This window comes from Chrysemys picta, chromosome 7 (genome assembly GCF_011386835.1).
Source record: "Chrysemys picta bellii isolate R12L10 chromosome 7, ASM1138683v2, whole genome shotgun sequence".
NCBI classification, from domain to species: Eukaryota; Metazoa; Chordata; order Testudines; family Emydidae; genus Chrysemys; species Chrysemys picta.
Window position 1 is genome coordinate 114,368,527 of NC_088797.1, and position 20,269 is coordinate 114,388,795.

At 42.0% G+C, this 20,269-nt stretch overlaps 1 protein-coding gene across 1 annotated transcript; it reads left to right on the top strand.

Moving 5' to 3' along the window:
- Window positions 1-10,381: 10,381 nt before the first annotated feature.
- Window positions 10,382-18,926, top strand: VAX1 (ventral anterior homeobox 1). The gene is made up of 3 exons (XM_005310350.3): window positions 10,382-11,555; window positions 13,300-13,487; window positions 16,094-18,926. The coding sequence occupies exons 1-3, from the start codon at window positions 11,318-11,320 to the stop codon at window positions 16,625-16,627; spliced, it is 960 nt and encodes a 319-aa protein (XP_005310407.3). The 5' UTR covers window positions 10,382-11,317; the 3' UTR covers window positions 16,628-18,926.
- The last annotated feature ends 1,343 nt before the right edge of the window (window positions 18,927-20,269 follow it).

Sequence of the window (20,269 nt, forward strand, 5' to 3'; positions counted from 1 at the left end):
CAGCTTTCCCCCCTGAGCTCCCACCCTCCTGCCTATCCTTCATATCTACTTACCAAGGGTCGTGGTGGATTCTCCATCACTGGCATTGTTAAATCAAGATTGGCTGGTTTTCTGAAAGATAAACTCTAGGAATTATTTGGGGGAAGTTCTATAGTTTGTGTTATACAGAAGACCAGACTATATGATCACAACGGTCCCTGCTGGCCTTGGAATCTATGCATTTACAAAGTCTAAACCTTGCAGAATACTAGTGGAGAGGTTTCCATGAGTTGGGGGAAATATTTCCCCCCAGCTTTTTCCATGTCTCTCTAGACATGCGCTTCTATTTGCTTTCAAAAGCAGAAATGAGCATCTAGTCCTATATCTAACATGGACTGGCTTTTCTTCCCTGCTGCTGTTCCACAGTGATCACAGGGTATACTGCTTACATCCCCCAAGGAACAGAGTCTTGTTTTTTCCAGAAGACAAATAAGGTAGCCTACAAACATTTATTAGTGTCTAAGAAGAAATGGTCCATTAGTTTCCCATGTGGCACCATTAGTCTATCAAATCCAGTCTCCTACTTCTGGTAGTAGCCATTATCTGATACTTCAGTGAAGAGCAAAAACAAAAGAACAAATAAAATACATTCTTCTGGAGTTGGATTGTGAAATGCTGTACGTCGGTGGAGAGCTTGGGAAGGGGGGTCTTTCCTGCCTTCTGCGTGTGATCAGTTTACATCCTGTGAGATTTGATAAACCCAATCATTGTCCTAGCTTGTATAATGAAGTGGTCATAACATTACCAGTCCTTTTTTATATCAAGCCAGGATATTTTCCTCAACAGTAGCAAAGTCCGGCTATTTGCTTTCTACAGTAGCAAATCCCACAGGTTGGCTGTATGTGTGGAGAAGCATTTACTTTTCATTCCAAATTTACTGCCTTTTCATTTAATCTGGAGTTTGTTCTCGTATGTGTCAAAGTAAAAAGAAGGTCTGATCAATGTTCGCTGCACACTTTATAATTCTGATTGACACAATCAAGTCTCCTCTAATTCTTCACTATTCCATGCAAAATAATTCTAGGCTTTGCAGTCTCGTCTCATCTATAAATCCGACCATTCCTGTAATTATTTTCATCAATGTTTCCTGGAACTTTTTAGTCTCTGCTATATATTTCATAAGGGAAATTGACCAAAACTGAACACAGTATTAACATAAGCCTATACCATATTTTTTTATCATTATAGCCTTTTCTGCATTCTTTTCTATCCCCCTTTTAAAGCATCCAAGCAACATATTTTCCTTAAAAAAAAAACTGAGAAGAAACAGACATTGATGATTCATGCTGCAGGTCTTTTTCCTCAGAGGCACCTGCAAAGTCAGAGCCCATCAGATTATTTGAGCAATGTAGCTAATAATTGCCAATGTGCATTACCTTATATTTATCCATGATCAACATAATCTCCCATTGTGCTGTTCAGTCTCCCAGTTTGTTTATGTCCATCAGGTAAAATATCCATCACAAGGTGAAGTCATCCCAAATCCTCCCACAATCCTCCACAGATTTTAATAACCAAAACAGCTGTAATATTGGCCATTCTTGCTAACGCTTCATCCACTTTCCCCTACAAGTCATTAGTAGGTATACCGAACTATTATAGGTGCCCAGTTGAGGAATGTGTTTAGTAACAGTAATAAAATTCTCCCAGCGCCCAAGCCATAGGTCAAATCCAATAATGTATAGTAAATGTAGGTAAAATTCTTTTTTCATATGGTCCAACCGTCAACTCCTAAAAGTTCAAGAGTTTCAGGGCAAATATTTATACAGTCAGTAACCCAGGTTTCCTAATTGTTAAAGTTGATAAAAATACAGAAAAAAATTGTGGAACAGGTTTGAAATTATTCATGAATTTTTAAAAGCAAACAAACAAATATAACTCACCACTTGATAACCTAATTTTAAAAATTGCAAAAAAAAAGTGTTGTAATTTCAAATTTTTCCAACCATCTCTGTTGATTGTCACATTATCTCAAATTCTGTGTGCTGCCTGAGTTTATTGGACATGCTAGTGTTAAGGGACACAGTGTAAACTCAGGTTTCCTAGCTGTTATGTGATCCCAGCCTCTAGATGGTGCCTGGGTATACCAGGGGATGGAGATTCCCTGGTGAGCTTCACTGGTGTGACCTGCATTTCTTTGCTAGAGGGTCCCTCATATGGACTTCTAGGGAATAATTACAATCCATTCAAAAATTAATTGTCTTATAACATAAGGTAACACTGCTGCTTATATTAACGATCCATGGGGTCTACGTTAGTTACTTCTGTGAGAAGTAGCCTATTAGGATGACTCTATTTCACATCACTTTATGAGTTTGTGATCCATAACAGGACTTTGACTTTTACATCCTTATTATTTATTTTACTCAAGGACCTCACATGCAAGAGTTTATCGAAAACCAAAATGCAGGTAAATTATGACACCCCACCCCCACCCCCGTTCATTTTATTCTAAGATTACACAAGAAATGAAAGGTCTCTTCCAATCACAGCTGAGAAAAGTCAAATATTTATCCTCTTACAAACAACAATGAATTTTTTGAGTCTGATCCAAACCCCACTGAAGTTAATAGATCTATTAACTACAATAGGTTTTGGATCAGGCCCTATATTATTGTTCAGTCAGGTCATTCTTTAGCCATAAAGAGCTTTTGCTGCACTTGTTTTTAAACTCTGGTCTCAAATAATTATTTGCTTTTTGGCCCCATTCTTAAACAATTATTGACTTACTGCCTGATTTTCAGAAATGCTGAGCAATTCCGGCTCCCAGTGAAGTCCTAATGAAACCTAGAGATCAGATAAACTCACCTATTTTGCCTTTTTAAAATCAAACTCCTGCTAGATTTCCCAAAAGCTTTGCCAAGGTTTTTGGATTTTTCCAGTGAGCCTGAGACGTATTTCATGTTGAGTGTGCATCAGTGTAGGACATCAGGTTGAGAACATGGGGCATTCAGAGGTTTTGTGCTGTTTTGACCCCAAAGAAGGCAAAATGTGATTTTGGCTGAGTTTTGATTTTAGGGTTGTAAAAAACAAAGCTCAAAGTAAATGTTAGGGGTTAAAATTGACATACATAAAAATACATGAATCCCTGCAACCTCTCCCACTGCCCTGATCATAGAAGTGTAGGATTGGAAGGGCCCATTGATTGATCATCTAGTCTGGTCCCCTGCACTGAGGCAGGACTAAGTGTTATCTAGACCATCCCTGAGAGAGTTTCTTTAGCCTGTTCTTTAAAAACCTCCAATGACTGAGATTCCACAACCTCCCTAGCTAATTTGTTCCAGTGCTTAACTACCCTGAGAGTTAGGAATGTTATCCTAATGTCTAATCTAAATCTCCCTTTCTGCAATTTAACCCTATTACTTCTTGTCCTGTCCTCACTGGTTAAGGAAAACAATATCATCCTCCTCTTTAGAAGAACTTTTGGAAGACAGTTATGTCCTGCCTTCAGTCTTCTTTTCTTCAGACTAAACAATCCCAGTTTTTTTCAATCTTTCTTTGTAGGTCATGTTTTCTAGCCCTTTAATAATTTTTGTTGCTCTCCTTGACTTCCTCCAATTTGTCCACATCTTTCCTGAAGTGTGGTGCCCAGAACTGGACCCAGTACTTCAGTTGAGCCCTTATCAATTCTGAGTAGAGTGGAAGAATTTCTTATGTCTTGCTTAAAACACTCCTGCTAATACATCCCAGGATGATGTTGGCTTTTTTGCAACAGTATTACATGGTTGACTCATATTTAGTTTGTGATCCACTATGACCTCCAGATCCTTTTCTGCAGTACTGCTTCCCATGCAGTCATTGCCCATTTTGTATGTGTGCAACTGATTGTTCCTTCCTAAGTGGAGGATTTTGCATTTGTTCTTATTGAATTTCATCCTATTTACTTCAGACCATTTCTCTACTTTGTCAACATCATTTTGAATTATAACCCTGTCCTCCAAATCGCTTGCAACTTCTCCCAGCTTGGTATCATCCACAGACTTTATAAGTGAGGTTTTTACCCATGAAAGCTTATGCCCAAATAAATTTGTTAGTCTTTAAGGTGCCACTGGACTCCTTGTTGTTTTTGTGGATACAGACTAACATGGCTACCCTCTGATACTTGACTTCCCAGCTGAACTTCATCTTTAATTAAGATTTATTGCTTGCTGACTCTTTTCCAGCTTAATTTAAACTGTTCTGCTTTGTGTGGGGTGGACACCCCCTCACACTGCTGCTATCTGTTATGGGGTCAGTTTGCAACCCATTTAGAAAAATATCACACTACAAATGGCCTTTGTTGCTAAAGTCACTGGAGAAAAACAAATACTCCAGCTGAAGGAGTCTTTGACTCCCCAAAGGCTGGAGGAAATAATAAAGAGATCACTGCTTTTAATTTCAAGATGGCTGTATGCACCTGATTTGGAGAGAGGCTGACTTCCAGTGTCTTCATTAATATCAAAGATGTTTTGTATGCTTTAGCTAAGTAGTCTATTCCAGTGGAAGGTGATTTTTCATTTGTTTGCGTGTTTGTTTTACAATCCCATCAGATTTGTCTTTGTCCACCTCAAGAGGTCCATATTCTGTGTAGTGTTACAGGTTACAGGCCTGATCTTGCATACCTGTTTCTCGGACCCTGCAGGGAGGACAGAGTACCCTAGTGGACTTTAATGGGAACTTTGCAGGATAGCACCCTAGATTTGCTCGATAGGAGACGTGGGACATTATCTTATTTTTTTTTCCCACTGGTCAACACATGGATTAGATTCTAGTTACCACTAGAGTAGAAATGGTGTATATATGTGAACTTTTTGGACAATATATAGCAATACTTTTGTACATAATATAACATGTTTAATCTGATTTACAAATACAAATAAACCATCCCAATGCCCGTGAGAGGTATGTAAAGATAATCATCTCCACTTTACAGATGGAGAAATTGAGGCATAGGGAAGAAAAGCACTCAGGTGCTCTGTGCTCAACGTCACACTGTGAGTCCGAGCCAGAGCTGGGAATTATGATCAAAGAGTACAGCTACACTGCAAAAAAAAAATAATTAAAAAAAGCAGCAAGTCTCAAAGCCCAGGGCAACAGACTCTGGCTTGCGAGACTCATGGTATGGGGCTAAAAATAGCAGTGTAGACATTCAGGCTTGGGCCGGAGCCCAGGGTCTGAGACCCACCCGCCTCCAGGTTTCAGGGCTTGAGCCCCAGCCCAAGTGTGAATGTCTACACTGCTATTTTCAGCCCCCTCGCGTGAGCCCTGCGAGCCCGAGTCAGCTTACCCAGGCTCTGAGACTCACTGCCGTGGGCCTCTTTTTGCAGTGTAGACAAACCCAAAGAGTCCAACCTCTCCGTCCCCTATTATAACTTCAGATAAGATTGCATCTTGATTCACATTTTCTCATGTCCAGGACAGTGTCACTGTTACTTTCCAATGGGTTCAGTTTAGTTCCTGTATTGAAACAAGGCAGAGATAATCTGGCAAATAGTTGCAAGTCTACACTGAAGTAAAAAGCCAGACAGTTCTTATTTATGTATCAGATTGGCAAGCTGGTGTGCATCTATGTAAACAGGTGTGGGAGTGTAACTGCTTCAGGAGAGTAGCTAAGAACTTCTGCATGTGATTATTTAATATAAACAGTTGAGTTAGCAACTGCTTAGAGCCCATATTCACAGAAGAGGCATGGAATGACCAATGTGTAATAGGTAGGAATCACAGCCCTGTGCAGATGTTTGTTAAGAAATGCCTTTTGGAACCCTGAGTTGTGACCTGTTTCATATCAGTGTCTTTCTTTGTATAGTCCTCTTTTGTGAAGTGGTCTTTTTATGAGACAGAGGTCCACTGATAGAATTGTCTTTCCTTTGCTGTGGTACATGTAATGGTATTTGCGAACATTAGGTGTAGGATGAATTCATCACCTCATATCCTTTGGATATGGTAAAGGGATTTGCATGTTTCTGGACTAGAGCAACAAGATATATCTGGGCATTAAACCAACATAGGCTACTGTGAGCACATCAAACCAGTCCTCTGCTCTCTACAAAGAATATTAAATCAAGTTCAAGGCTCTCAATGTCCTGGGCCCAGGATATCTAAAAGATTGCCTAAAGCTCCAGGGTGAGGACTGTGGTTGACAACTCGGCTCCTCAGCCACAATGGGACGTTCCACTGCAAGAGTAAAGCTCATCTGTGCAGGAAACAGAGTGTTCGCAGGTCCTGGACTGTGGAGTGAACTTCCACAGGAACTAAGGACCATCACTAACCTTGCACCTTCCACCCCAAGTGCAAGGGCCACTTCTTAGATTGTACCCTCCCTAACATAAAGCAGCATGTATATGTTAAAACAACTCTTAAGGAATAGATGAGTGAAAGAATGAACCTGACTGGACAGTTGTTAATCCCATTGTTTAATGCACTTCTGGAAGGTGCTCAGATACTGCAATGATGAGCACAGTACCAGAACCTGTAGAAAAGAGAGGAGACCCTTCAGATGGGGATGTGCACTCTGCCTTCCTAAGACTAACTTCTCCAAAAGTGTGATGTGGACGGTCTGCACCCATTAAATAACAACTTGATGGCCATGGAAGTTTCTCATACGTTTCTCATGTGTTCGCCTGTCACAATGAACAAGGGTGTTGTGATCTGAGTAGGAACTATTGATAGCAGGATTCTTATCCTGCCATATTTTCATTCATCTGTCCCCTGGAGGAGGCCAGTAGCCTGCTCAGAATCTCTTACTCTAGCTCATAAGCTGGAGTATCGTTTGGTTCCACCTCATCCACTGGACGCTCATTTTTGCATAATGTGGAATCATGTACCACCATCCTTGACTCTCCTACTTCCCCTATGTAACCTGCCCATATGCCCTGTTGAGCAGAGATATATAGCAAAGTGTGCAGGCCCGAGTTACAAGTTCCTTCGCCCTCTGCTGCATCTGGAGTAGGCTTTAGTCCACAGAATTTGCACATAAGCGCTGTGGTTTTCAGCTGCCTCTAGAGATCCACTGCCTCTTCACCTGTCCATCTCAGTTCTGAATTGAGACAAGTGTCATCACCAAATGAGACTGTAAACTCCAAACAAAGAAAAAGCCTATTTGCGCTGATCCTGTAATCCCTGGATGTCAAAGAACCTTCAGACCAGGCTCTCTAGATGGTCAGAAACTCAGATCTATGAGGAACACTATTCCAATAAGAGTCTGTTTTACACAATAAACTAAGTGGGTTACATCACAAGACCCTTTTGCTGAGTTTTTTTTTTTCTTTTTCTTTTTTTCCAGGCATAAGGACTATAGCTCAACAGCAGTTTAGCAAGTCACACAGATTAAAATAAACAGTAACATGTTGGCTGCAAGATCAGCTATGAGAGAGGCTCTGGTACTTCAGACCTCCTAAACCAGGAATATTTCATAGACAAAGAAAAAGCTGGAAACCAATAGAAATCAAGGCTTTTCTGTGTTTCTGAAGGAAAGGAAGTAGGAATACAGACAAAAAAAGCAGCATAATCAGCAGCTAAACTTTATACTGTCACATGGTTTTATACTAAACAAGATAAACTGTGGGGAGCAGGGAACCATCAATGTGGTAGTATATCTAGTAGATCAATGTATTTAAGTATTATCAACCTAGCTAATAGACTAATATAAGCTTTTCAAAAGCATGTTCTACAAGGAATATTACAATCTATTTTCCAGAGAATGAACTGTGGGTTCATGTATTGTGCATTTGGTCATCATTTTGAAGGTTTTTAAAAAAAAAAAAACTGATAATTGGGTCTGATCCTGATATTACTAATTCCAGTTTCACACCAGCGTAAAGTGCACAGCTCTGCACTCCGAATAGAGTTATTCGGATTTATGCTAATTCCAATCAGAGTACAATCAGGCTCCATCTCTCTCAGTTCTTGGAGAGAAGTAACATTCATTAAAATTTATTTTAAGTGTAATGGGAAAAGTAAGATGTGTTGGGGAGAGCAAATTTGGTGACTGGGGAGCTAATTAATAAGTGATCTCTGAGATAGTCAGTGTTTACAAACATTGGCCCAGATCCTACAATGTAGTGAATATGGGTGGACCCCCATTAAAATCATTAGGTTCCATGTGGGTGAAGTTTGTTCCCACAGAGTTTAAAAAGTAGGCTGGGGCCATGATTATTTCTTATTCTTCCCATCATTTATCACTCCAGACATTTTCATGGTTTTTGAAAGTATAATCATAGAAATGTAGGACTGGAAGGGACCTCGATAGGTCATCTAGTCCAGTCTCCTGCACTGAGCCAGCACTAAAAGTATCCAGACCATCCCTGAGAGGTGTTTGTCTAACCTTTTTTAAAAAAAATCCAATGACAGAGATTCCACAACCTCCCTAGGCATCTGGATTGTATTTTAAATGTATGCAGGCAAATTTAGCTGACTTAAGAGGGGAAAAACATTTTTTCTGAATAGTGTTACATAGAGCTACCTATATGTTTACAAACAAGTTTTATAGCCAGGTCTATAGGAGATCATTCATTTAAAGCAAAATTCCCATTCACTCCGCTGGTCTTTAGATCAGGTGCTTTATTGCAGGAAAGGCAGAATAATGGCACATACATCTGATGTTTAAACTCCAAATACCCTGCCTCACACAGTGTAACTGAGTTGAATAACTACCTGTTTATTATTATTCTATATGCCTAGATATTAGCATAACTAAAAACATGGGGGAGAAATGTCATACACACACCCACACACCTCTACAAATATAATTATAATTTCTCTCTCTCTACATTTCACAATAGATCTTTATGGAAAACACTGTATTACCTACTTTGTCTTAGGACCTTTATTATGTACAAATGTTTAAAATAATAGTCTGATTCAGAATTTTTTAGAATCAGATGGCCAGCCAGGACTGCTACTGCCACACTTCTCAACCATATAGATATATAACTCACTACCTGCATGTTGTGCATATACCTCATTTATGCAAAAATATATTCCTACTATGTTACCTTTTGCTCTCTTATCTAACCTCTCTGCTTGTTTGTTACAGCCATTTGATATGTCTGTTATCAACTTCCTGTGCAGGCATCCATGCATGGAGCAGCTTACAGGATTGGGCTCTTAGATTGGGGAAGGAATTATTTCCTCCTTAAATATCTAGAAAGTGTCTTGCACCATAGGGCCTCCAGTTGATTTGAAGCTCTAGCCACTACTGCAGAACAAAGAATGACTAATAATAACAAACCGTCAGAAACTGCTGAAATTCATTTGCTTTAAGGAGAAAGAAACCTGTTCCAGGCTAGAGACATTCTGCATAATATATATATTAATTATATATATAAAGCACAGGAGCTGATCCAGGTCTCAGGAGTGACTTCTTTATCTACATTTGGGACGTCTGAGAATTATAATAGAAAAAAATCTAGTTCAGATGATCCGGGCAATTATTGAACAATACTTGTTAGAGACAGAATAATCTGAAGTGTGTGTAAATTGCGTCCGCTTTTTAAATTTGATTTTATTTCTTGGTCTGAAATATGCCTATTTACACTAGTTTAAACTTAAGCCAGAGATCAAGGGTCTGCCCTAAATTATCCCAGCATGAATCACTAATAACTCTTTTGAAGTCAATGCAGTTACACCACTAGGATCAGAATCAGACCCACGAAGTTGAGCAGTGTGCAATATGCACATAACTGGGCAGGGTGCTGCAATCTGATGTTGGCTTGCTATGCTGTTTGCAATGTTAATGGTCTGCACAGTACCTTCAGCTGGGTAAAGATGCCAGTCACCACCCCTCAGACACAGAGAATCAGACCCAGAGAGACAGGAAAACCTGACACTCCTGGATTTGTGTGAAAAATTCTCAAAGAAAATTCTTTCTCTCCCTCCGGCCCCTAAACTCTTTGTGAATGGGGCCAGTGCAACATGTGGCCTTTCACCCCGCCCAAGCACCATTGCCAGACAGCCACACTCAGAGAATTGTTTGTTAATAGTCCAATTAGATAATTGCCATCTTTCACTCCTTTTGCTCTACATTTCCCATAAAGGAATGAATAAGGAGAGCAGCATGAAGAGGGCTTCTGCCCTACAAGGTGACAAGAAGGGCTGGAGCATGCTCTTTGCACAAGGCCATTTGCTTGAATTGAATCATTGTAGCCTAATCAATGGTCTTATTGGATTACTGGCTGTTGCGGTTCTCAAAGATATTGTAGCAGAGACAATGAAATAGCCAGGGTAAAACTTTTTTTTTTTATCCTTTAGTAGATCACGCAGTGGAGATTTTTCACGGGCTATCTCTCTCTCTCCCTCTCTCCCCTCCTGGATCTTTCTGAACACAAAGCTGGCTTCTTTTTTTTTCTTTTTTTTTTTTTTCCCCCTTCAATGAGCAGGCTCTACCAATTGGTTCAGTGTTTGTGAAGGTGCAGAATTAGCACACACACACACACACACACAGAAAGCAAGCATCTGAACTGAATTAAGGAGAGGTAGGAGTTTAAGATGGCTGTCTGTGGAGAGATGTGTTCAGGAGGATTTCTGCTGGGCTGATCCTCGACTTCCTTGGATAGACCCACTCCAGAGGAAAACTTTTTTGTGTGTAGTGGTTGGCTTGTTTTGTTTAGACTCCAGGCTGCTTTTCTGCAATTGCATTTTTTCAGCCTTTCCTAGCAGCTTTATTCAGATTTATTTGGTGTGTCTTGGATAAAGCCACTATATAATCTGGAGGGTCAAAGGCAGACTGAAGAAAGTTAATAATGGCTGCTAATGGTGCTAACAATTCAGGGTGAATCTTGTCAAAAGTTTTTTTTTTCCGCCCCCCCTTTCTGGAAGTCTCAGTCTTTTGATTGTGTGTTTCCTGAAAGCAAGACCAATCATTTCAGTTTATTCACTGGCTAAACTCTACTTGATTGGGGACAAGCACACAAACCATCCATTACGATCTGATATATTATCCAAACAATTTAGTGTATTCATGAGGTAACCTAAATGTGGAGGCTGCAAAATTACCCGTAATCAATTGAAACAGCGAATGCGCGTCCCTCTGTGTGTCTAACAACTACATGTCTCTGTAATAAGGCAGACATTAAATCATTTTGGAGTTGTACTGTTGAGTACCTGATCACTGGGGCTCAGGGAAGCTGGACAGTCACATTAGGACGCAGGGATTGAGGAAGAAGCAAGCTGCCTTTCTGTTGGGATCAAAGCCGACCCTTCCTGGCGAGAGGGGCTTTTCCACATCCCCACCGACCTGACCGCAGGCTGTGCAATATCCAATCTAGACTTTTCTTTTCTTTTCTTTTTTTTATTGCACTACATGTTTGGGAAACAAGACAAAATGGACGTTAGATGCAATTCAGAGGCTGAAGCGAACCGGGTCTCGAAGAACGGACATAAAGAGGGCAAGGAAAGCAAAGGGTCTGAAGGAAATATTTCTACTTCTTTTTTGAAGGATCAACAAGGGACTTATTCTGCCTCGGCCGTTTCGGAAGATTGTAATAAAAGTAAATCTAGTTCTGCAGACCCGGACTATTGCAGGAGGATCCTAGTTAGAGGTAGGAGTTTTGGAGGCATTTTGCGTGTGTGTGAGCGAGAGATCGGAATTTTTATATAAAAAAAATATGTTGGGGTTTCGAGATGTTCCTCTTTTACTACGGATGCAGAGGGGGAAATACCGCTGTAGATTGTAATGCAATATTTCCAGTGGCAAGTGGTTCTAAGTCTAGAGCTGGTTTATAGGGTCTGATTTTTTTTTTTTTTGGTATCTTTTATTAATGTACTCCTTTGGTTCATGGGAGAAGTTTATCTGCATTACATTTGTTTTCCACTTTTTCTTGGTGCCTCTTAAACACCAACCGTTGTGGCTGTGAAATATTATTTACAGCCTTTCTGGATTCGCCATAGACTTTCCAAACGGTGCCCTCTTCTCCAGAGAGCATTGCAAGTGTCAAAGTCCCCCTCGGCGGGGCTAACGGTATGTCCGAGTGGATTTTGATCAATGCAATGAATAAACAGCGATCGCTGTTTAAATTCTGTAACACCTACAATTCCCTGCCCCACGTGAAAGTCCTTGCTTTAGCTGCTTCTGCACACCTCGGACACTAGAAAGGAGACGCCCGGAGAAAATAATGGATTTCACTTTTTGCATCTGGGTGCATTTGTATTGTTTGTGGGGGGTTTGGATTTTTTTATTTTTGTGTGTGTGGAGGGGATATATAAAATGTAGGGGTTTCTGCTGTGTCCTCTGTCCCGGTGTCCATAATGTGAGGTGGAATTGACGGTGGAAGAATTATTTGTTAAACAATCACTGTTTACATAGCTTTAAAAAGAAGACAGGAGGGATTGAATGGGGTTTCTGTATATTTACTGTTTTTATTTCCCTCCTCCCCATCCTTCGGATCATTTCCCGGTCCACTAATGAAATGATTTTATAGTGCTCTGCACAAATTACCCGTGGAAATTACCGTTTTATTAAGGTGTGTGGGAAGAGGGGAATAGAATTATAATAAAATTAGTGCAAAGCAGGCCTTGTAAACAATAATTAATCCTTGCGCGACCGATTGACCCCAGAGAGGGGTCAGATTGAAATGATGTGGTTATCTATGATTTAAAGTGTATTATGGAGGTAAAATTACGGAAAGCAAGGCTGGGAATGCTTTAGTGTAATCTGAATCTAACTCTAGCATGACAGTTGTGCTAATAAGATTTGTCCTGCTTTCTTTAGGCCGGTACTCAAATAAAAGTGAGGCTTCTCTGTGTGGTTTGTTTTAATTTTTTTCCCCCTTACCCTCCTGGCATTTTTAAAGAGGAAAGAATCGGCCATAACTATGCCTCTCCCGTGCCATTCAGGGGGCGAGATGCATTTAAAATCCCAAACCGCCCCATGGTGAAACGAAACATTTTGTAAACTCGAAATGGTCCTGCCCAGGAACGGCTGTACAGTTGCGTTTTGGCTTGCTAGCCAATAATAACAATAACCCAGCAGCACCAACCAATAACCCGACAGTGAACAGGGCCCACGAACGGTTGGTGTTTATTACAGCACTGAGATCAATTAGTGAAATGTATTAAACGCCCTTAAAAAGAAAGTCGGGCTGGGGGAATTATTTACAGATCTCTGACCCGAGCGCCTCCTTTTTTCCTGGGTACGGTAGCCCCATGCGATGCCCTGATTTTACCAGCCCGATTGCTGCCTGGTTAACCTAAGCGATCCTGGCGTTGGGTGAGTTGCCCGGCAGCTCTTTGCGTTGCTCCGAAAGCGGTTCCTTGGTGTAAAGTGATTGCGCGTTTCTTTGCCAGATGCCAAAGGTTCAATAAGAGAGATTATTCTGCCTAAAGGACTTGATCTGGACCGCCCCAAACGGACCCGAACGTCTTTCACCGCGGAGCAGCTGTACCGGCTGGAGATGGAGTTCCAGAGGTGCCAATACGTGGTGGGACGGGAAAGGACCGAACTGGCCCGGCAGCTCAATCTTTCGGAAACTCAGGTAGTGCAGAGAAAGCACCTGCTGCTGGGCACCTCTGAGACCTCTTCCCCTCCCCCTCCCCCTTTCCCTGAGTCCCAGCACAGACACACTCCTCAGGGATACAGCTGAAGCCTCGTCCACATAAACACCTGCTCACAGACTTACATCGACTAGACAGGCAAACGTTTCTGTTTCCAGAGCCCACTGCCTGGTTCACACAGGATCACAGGCCTCCTGGCAGACACAGGCGCACTCTTTGTGGCAAACCATTTCCCCACCCATAACCACAGTGATCTGTGAATATTCACCCTCAGACACAACCTGACACCCAGGCTTACAGAGAGAGGAGGGGGGGGTGCTACACCCTGAAAGAAAATACTGGGGCTTAAAGTAGCTGACAACTTGGTTTGGTCACAAACTGAGCTACAGAATGTAGCAAATCTCTTCTGGAACTCAATAAATGAGGGCGAAGAGGTTTCTGATGAGACATTCAGTACACAATGTGCATTATCAGAATGATGCTGGGGGGGGGGGGGAGTTGCTTTCCAAATATGTGGCATTGAATTCCGGGCTGAGAGGTGGGGGTGGGAGGTGTCCAGATTTGGAAGGCGATGGAGTGTAAGCAATGCAAACCACCTTTCATAACACAAGTCCGCATGCAGGCAGCTGTCACTGTTTGCACAGCTCCAATGCTTCCCATGAACTGTTGGGTGGATTCGAATTAAGTTTTATGCCCTTTTCAACAGTTTAAAAAAGTACGCTACTGACAAGCATATAATCAACAAGTACAGAGATGATAAATGATTTTCTATTCGATATATTTACTTGCCCCTCTAAACTTCTCGTTTGATTTTGCCTGCTAATGTGCTTTACATTGATTTTTGTTTGTTTGTTTGTTTATGTTTGGAGTGTGTGTGAGTGCGGGGAGGTGTTTTCACAGAATCGCAGAGAAAAAACCTGTCCATGTGCAATTTGGCAATGAAGGGAGCTGGAATCGTGCTGCGTTAAAATTGACTAATCTACAAACTCTGTTTTGTTTCTAATTTCCTTTTTACCTGGCGTGGGGGCGGGGAGGGGTTGCAACACCGGCCATATTTTAAGTTTTCAAATGCAAATTTGACAACAACAAAAAGTATTCTTTGCATCTCACAAGAATCAGGTCAGCAGGTCAGGTCCCTAAATTACAGAGGGAATTGGCTCACCTTATTTGCAACAGAGGTTCTGGGCGAAAAAAAATCTCTCCTCTAAAAAGTTAGAGATTCTAACTTTTTAGAGAGAGAGGGTTTTTTTTTTTTCGCTCGGAACCTCTGTTGCAAAATAAGGTGAACCAATTCCCTCTGTAATTTAGAGTCCCCGGATCTCTTCCTCCAGTGTATGGAACAGTGTCTGGCATAGGAGGGGACATGGGAAGGAAATACTGTATAGAAGATACTCTGCGAAAGGGAAGGATAATGTAATGCGACAGAGAAAAAATAATTGTATTATTAGCTGCTTTGGGGAAAAACGCTAGAAAATCCCCAGTGCTTCATAACAGAAAATAGACAGCTGGTAAATAGTCCTACTTTTGTATGTGCCCCTGAATTAAAATCTGGTGTATTTATCTTTCATTCCTACCTGTTATTACAGGAAATAGATTGGTGGACAATAGCAAAGGTTCTGCCCCGTGAGACTGCATCTCTTTTTGTTTTGGGGGATGAGGGGGGAGTTATTGACAGGGCAGTGAACAGAGTGCCCTGTATGATTGTGCACTGGTCAGTGAATAGTTATGTCCGTTCGAACAATTAAAAGTGCAAGGGGGGGGGAATAACCCCAAAGTCAACGAAAAAAGAACAAACTTCTAAAGCCCGGTTTGGTATGTCGTTAAAAGATCAGCCGGTGTAATAAATCCCGCTGACAAGCTAATTAGCCTTTCTTTGCCGTGGGACAGGTATGACAAGTTAAACAGTCTCGGAGGCTATAGAAATATAGATTGTATTTCTTTTAGTTAAAATCATATTTAAAGGGGCCAATGGGGCTCTGACCTGCTATGAGATGCTTCTGATATGACCTTCTCGTTTGGCGTGAGAGAGGCAGCTGGAAGGGAAGCGAGAGAGAAGAACCACGTTACTGTCACTGGATGAGCCGATAACGCCACGCTGCCAGGGAGGGAAGTGGAAAGGAGTGTGCAGTTTAGGGGCCTGCTGGATTGTTCCGGGAGGGGGGGAGTGTGCCACCCGCTCCAAGTTTAAGGCTGGCTCTGAAATAAAACTAATTTAAAGAGTCCGATCCTGCTACCACTGAAACCCACGGCGATATTTCTGCTGTCTGCATGCGAGGGGAACCCGGGCCCTTTAAGGTGCCTCCCGGTGCTACACAGCTCCCAAAGTCAGAGCTCATTAATCCTAGGCAGGATTCCCCCCCCCTTCGTAAAAAGTGCTGCTGAGTGGTTCATTTCAACTCCCTAAGCCTCCCCCGGCCCCAGACTCTCCGATGCAGTGTAAACCCCCTATTTCGGAGTGGTCAAGCCGGCGTTCATTGTCCAGCCCCAGGGCCGGGGCGTGGGGGAATGGAGAAATGCCGCAATCCCCGAGCCCCTTGGCCGCCGGGCTGGGCCCTCCGCCCCGCTCACCCTGTGCCTCTCTCCCCAGGTAAAGGTCTGGTTCCAGAACAGGCGCACGAAACAGAAAAAGGACCAAGGCAAAGACTCGGAGCTCAGGTCCGTGGTGTCGGAGACCGCCGCCACCTGCAGCGTCCTCCGGCTCCTGGAGCAAGGCCGGCTGCTCTCCCCGCCGGGACTGCCCGGCCTCCTGCCCCCCTGCGCCACCAGCGCCTTGGGCTCCGCGCTGCGGGCCCCCAGCCTCACCATCGGCACCACGGGCACCACCAGCTCAGGGACCGCGGGCGGCTCCCCGCACCCGCCAGCGGTGAGCAGCGCGGCTGGGCCCCCACAGGCTGCGGGACTCCACGCCTCGCCCAGCGCCGGCCATAACCTCTTCAGCCTGCCCGTGCCCACCCTCCTGGGCTCGGTGGCCGGCCGCCTGTCCTCTAATCCCTTGACAATGGCCGGATCTCTGGCAGGAAACCTGCAGGAACTGTCAGCCAGGTACCTGAGCTCCTCTGCCTTCGAGCCCTACTCCAGGACCAACAATAAAGAAGGCGCTGAGAAAAAAGCCCTGGACTGACTCTGAGTAACTCCATGTATTTATATTTATAGTATCTATTTGTGGCGATATTTATGGAATAATGACACGTTAGCATCTCATCAGCCCTCCCTTCATTCCCCCCCTCCACACACCATCCTGCCATAACACCCCCCCCACGACCATGCTTTCCTAGCCAGACTCATTGCCGAATGCAACAAGGAACGGAACTATGTTTAGAGGAGAAACCATGAAGTGGACAAACACCTCACCCGAGTGTAGCTGCTAAATAAACGGATTCCAGACAAAACAGCCGGGAAGCACCACTGTTAGTGATGGAGACCCCTTTATTTTAGCGTGGGGGGTGTGAGGGGGGAAAGGCAGGGTGGGGGAGGTTTGCAGGCAGCTCAAAACCAAACATTTTGACTGCATTCTGAATCACACCAATGCAAACCTAACGATGATCCACGTTTTTATTTGGGAAACGGACTGGGGAGGAGGGGGGAAATGGGAAGGGGGAGTTGTTTGCAGTTTAATCAGAACCATTTTGACTGCATTCTGAATTAAACCAATGCCAACCGATGGGGAAGTCCTTTCCAAACAGACATAGAAATGGAACCATCAGGTGGATTTAAATGTATTGTCAAGACTTCAGTGACTCTAAGCACAAATTTGCTCAAGGTTTTGTGGCCCCATATATGTATATGATGACTGCACTACATTAACCGTTTAGTATCCTCGTTTTTATTTATATTTGCCCTTGATATAGATCCAATCCAGAAAAAAAAAAGTCTATCAACTTTTTTTTTAAAATCTTGAATATTGTAAGGATCGGAACAGACTGCCTTTAAAATCTGTGCATTAAATGCGGATACAGAAAACAGTGGCTTTAGATTGTTTTTATTAAAAACAATCTTTCACTTCGAGATAATGCAACGCCCCCTTTTTTTTAGTTTCAAGAGCTAGTTCTTCGAACCAAAAAATAACATAAAAATGTTGTAAAAGTAAACATGTTAAATAAGGAAAAGTAAGGGGGAGAGGGTGGCGGGATTGCATCTATACCTATTGGAATGGCAGTTTTTTCGAATTGAGTTTCCAATACTTTCAAAGTGTATCCAAATTAAACATCTTTAGGGTTTCCTCCCTCCGTAATACTCTCACAAATTACTTACATTTCGACTAAAATTAAAGTAAAATATAAAGAACATATCTTTTAAAAATGCATCCATGTAACAATCCTGTTTGTCCTTTTGCATACTTGTTAAAGTTATTTTTCTCCATCCACCAAGGTGTTTATTCCAACTCTAGCATTCTGATCTACTTCATATTAAGTTTCAGTACTTGAATTTGTCAGAAAAAAGAATTCTGTAGTTAGCTAATTTGTTTGTTTAGTTTTTCTTTCTTTAACCTTTAATATAAGGCGTTTACAAACTGTATAAATACGTGCCACCAAACCTTAACCAAAAATAATTACAAAAAATGGAATGGTTGCTGTAGTTTAGAGAATTAACTATAAAACAGAACTGGAGAGCGAGAGAGAGAGAGAGCAGGACACAAAACAAAATAGTAATTTTATTGTGAATTATTTACGTCTGACGTTTCTAGGCAATAGTGGAGAAAATAATGAATGAATCGAGCGCCGAGAATTTGCTACTAACTTTTGTTCTGAATGTTTTTGGATATTTGGATGTTTTGTATTTATGTGGTGAGAGTGAAATATATTATATCTATATGACGACAGAATTAGGTGTACTTTCGTCTTATATTTAAAACACCAAAATTATCATCAGATATGTTCGATGCAAAATGTCAAAAATCCTTTCTAGTGGATGTTCTGAAGTCGATTGCCTTTCTGGACCTATGGTTCTGAACAGATGGGACAGCTTTGGATTCACAATGAAATAGCTGAGTTTACACCGGTTTTAAAAACAGACAAAACGCTGTAGTTGTTTATTTAAATTAGGACTGTGATTCAATTGATTAAGCCGCGGGCTTGCTTCCTTTCGGACCAAGAATAAGTATTTTCCTGGCCAATAACAAGTATCATTTCCCCATGTGTTAATATAAAAAACGACACTGCAGCTACATTACGCTAGATTTTCAGAATAGGAGTTCCCCAACCCTTGTGCATATGTAATCTCTTTAGATAAAAAAGAGAAAGAGGATGGAATATTAATGATAAACCAAAGGGCTTTCAGTAAAGAAAGAATCCCGTGAGCCCGATCCTGAGCTCAGGGGGGAGTTTTGTCTGAGAAATCAGTGCAGGGCTGGGCCCTCTAATGATTGCCCCTGTTCCAAACTGAGATGTGTGGAAATAAAAAGAAGAGAGATTTTCAAGATAGCTTAAAGTCCAAGCCAACGCCGGTTGCAATTCACGTGGCTTCCCGCAGAAAGCTGGCGGAATTCAAGCGCAATAAAAACTTGCCTATTCCGGATTTCCTTACACACAGTTCTCAGTCGTCTCCCTGTGGTTCTCGTTTGCCATTTTTTGACTCGTAAGTGTAATCAAGTTCCTTGAGCTCAAAGGTACTAACTAAGCTGTAATGTCCAACGCGGGCATGCACTTCTTAAAAAGTCCATATTCTGTATCCACAAATCCATTTATGGCTACACGTATTTAGCCACTTTTTAATAACTGCTGGGTAGCAAATGTCTCCCAGATCGGAGCACCGGCGAATCTTTTATTATTACTGGGGCAGCATTAACAGAGAACTGATTTTTTGGTGGAAATCAGAATTGTGCTCAGTTATCCAGGAGGGGTGGTAATTTTTATAGCAGTCCCTGCATCAAACTGTGAGAGAAAGATCAGTGACTGGAGGTGTAAGTTAAATTCCGAAGGAAATTTTTCATCTCTGGGTTTTCCCAGTAATATCCCCTGTCACCAGCAGTAGCATTTTTAGGAGTTACCAGGCATTGTTTACACTCCATCTTTATTTTAGGGTTGTTTCCAAAGCGGACAGCTACACGGCTCCAAAATCAAGTGGAGAGTTAAAAAAAAAAAAAAAAAAAAAAAAAAAAAGTTTGCAGACGCGTCACATATGATCGGGGAATATGGATCTGGCTGTTTAATGGGGCGATTTGTTAGAGGGTCGATTTAGACTTTTTATTTTAAACCTGGAAGAGACGAAAATAATTAATCAAACTAAAGAAAATGCTGACCATGATGAAGGATTCTCCCAACAAGAATAAAACTAAGTTTACGTTTTCTAGAGGTGTATTTAAAATTAATAATAATAATAATTAATATTAATAGTGCACGGTTTTAGTCCTTGCACGACGGGGGGAAGGGAGAAGAGATTGTGTACATCATTAGTTTTGTTTTCCCTCACCAAAAAAAAACCCCACTGTTGCTAAAACAGCTCCCAGTTACCCCCAGCTTCCAACCTCCCCCCATCCTCCTTCGTTATGAGTATATTAAACTATGGAGCCTGTCCCGGTTGAAATGTACAAGCGTTTATATTATAGCCCACTTCGAAAAGAACTGCAACTGCATTTTGGCAAATGAACTGATCAATAAAAAGGCCACGATTGTCTTTTAATCTCCCCCTCCCTCTGTCTTTCCGATTGAACCAAGGCACCGTCTGAGGACAACTGTTTATCTTGAGAGCCTAAAATTGGTGAAGCTCCCTGACGGTATACATCGGCCTCCTCTACTCACCACTTACACACCGTGCGCTGTTCTTG

Bases quoted from the DNA above. Each gene is read 5' to 3' on its own strand.
- VAX1 (XM_005310350.3), top strand. From the start codon at position 11,318: ATGTTTGGGAAACAAGACAAAATGGACGTTAGATGCAATTCAGAGGCT. The intron at 11,556-13,299 runs GTAGGAGTTTTG...TTTCTTTGCCAG, and splicing joins CAGGAGGATCCTAGTTAGAG to ATGCCAAAGGTTCAATAAGA. The intron at 13,488-16,093 runs GTAGTGCAGAGA...CTCTCTCCCCAG, and splicing joins TCAATCTTTCGGAAACTCAG to GTAAAGGTCTGGTTCCAGAA.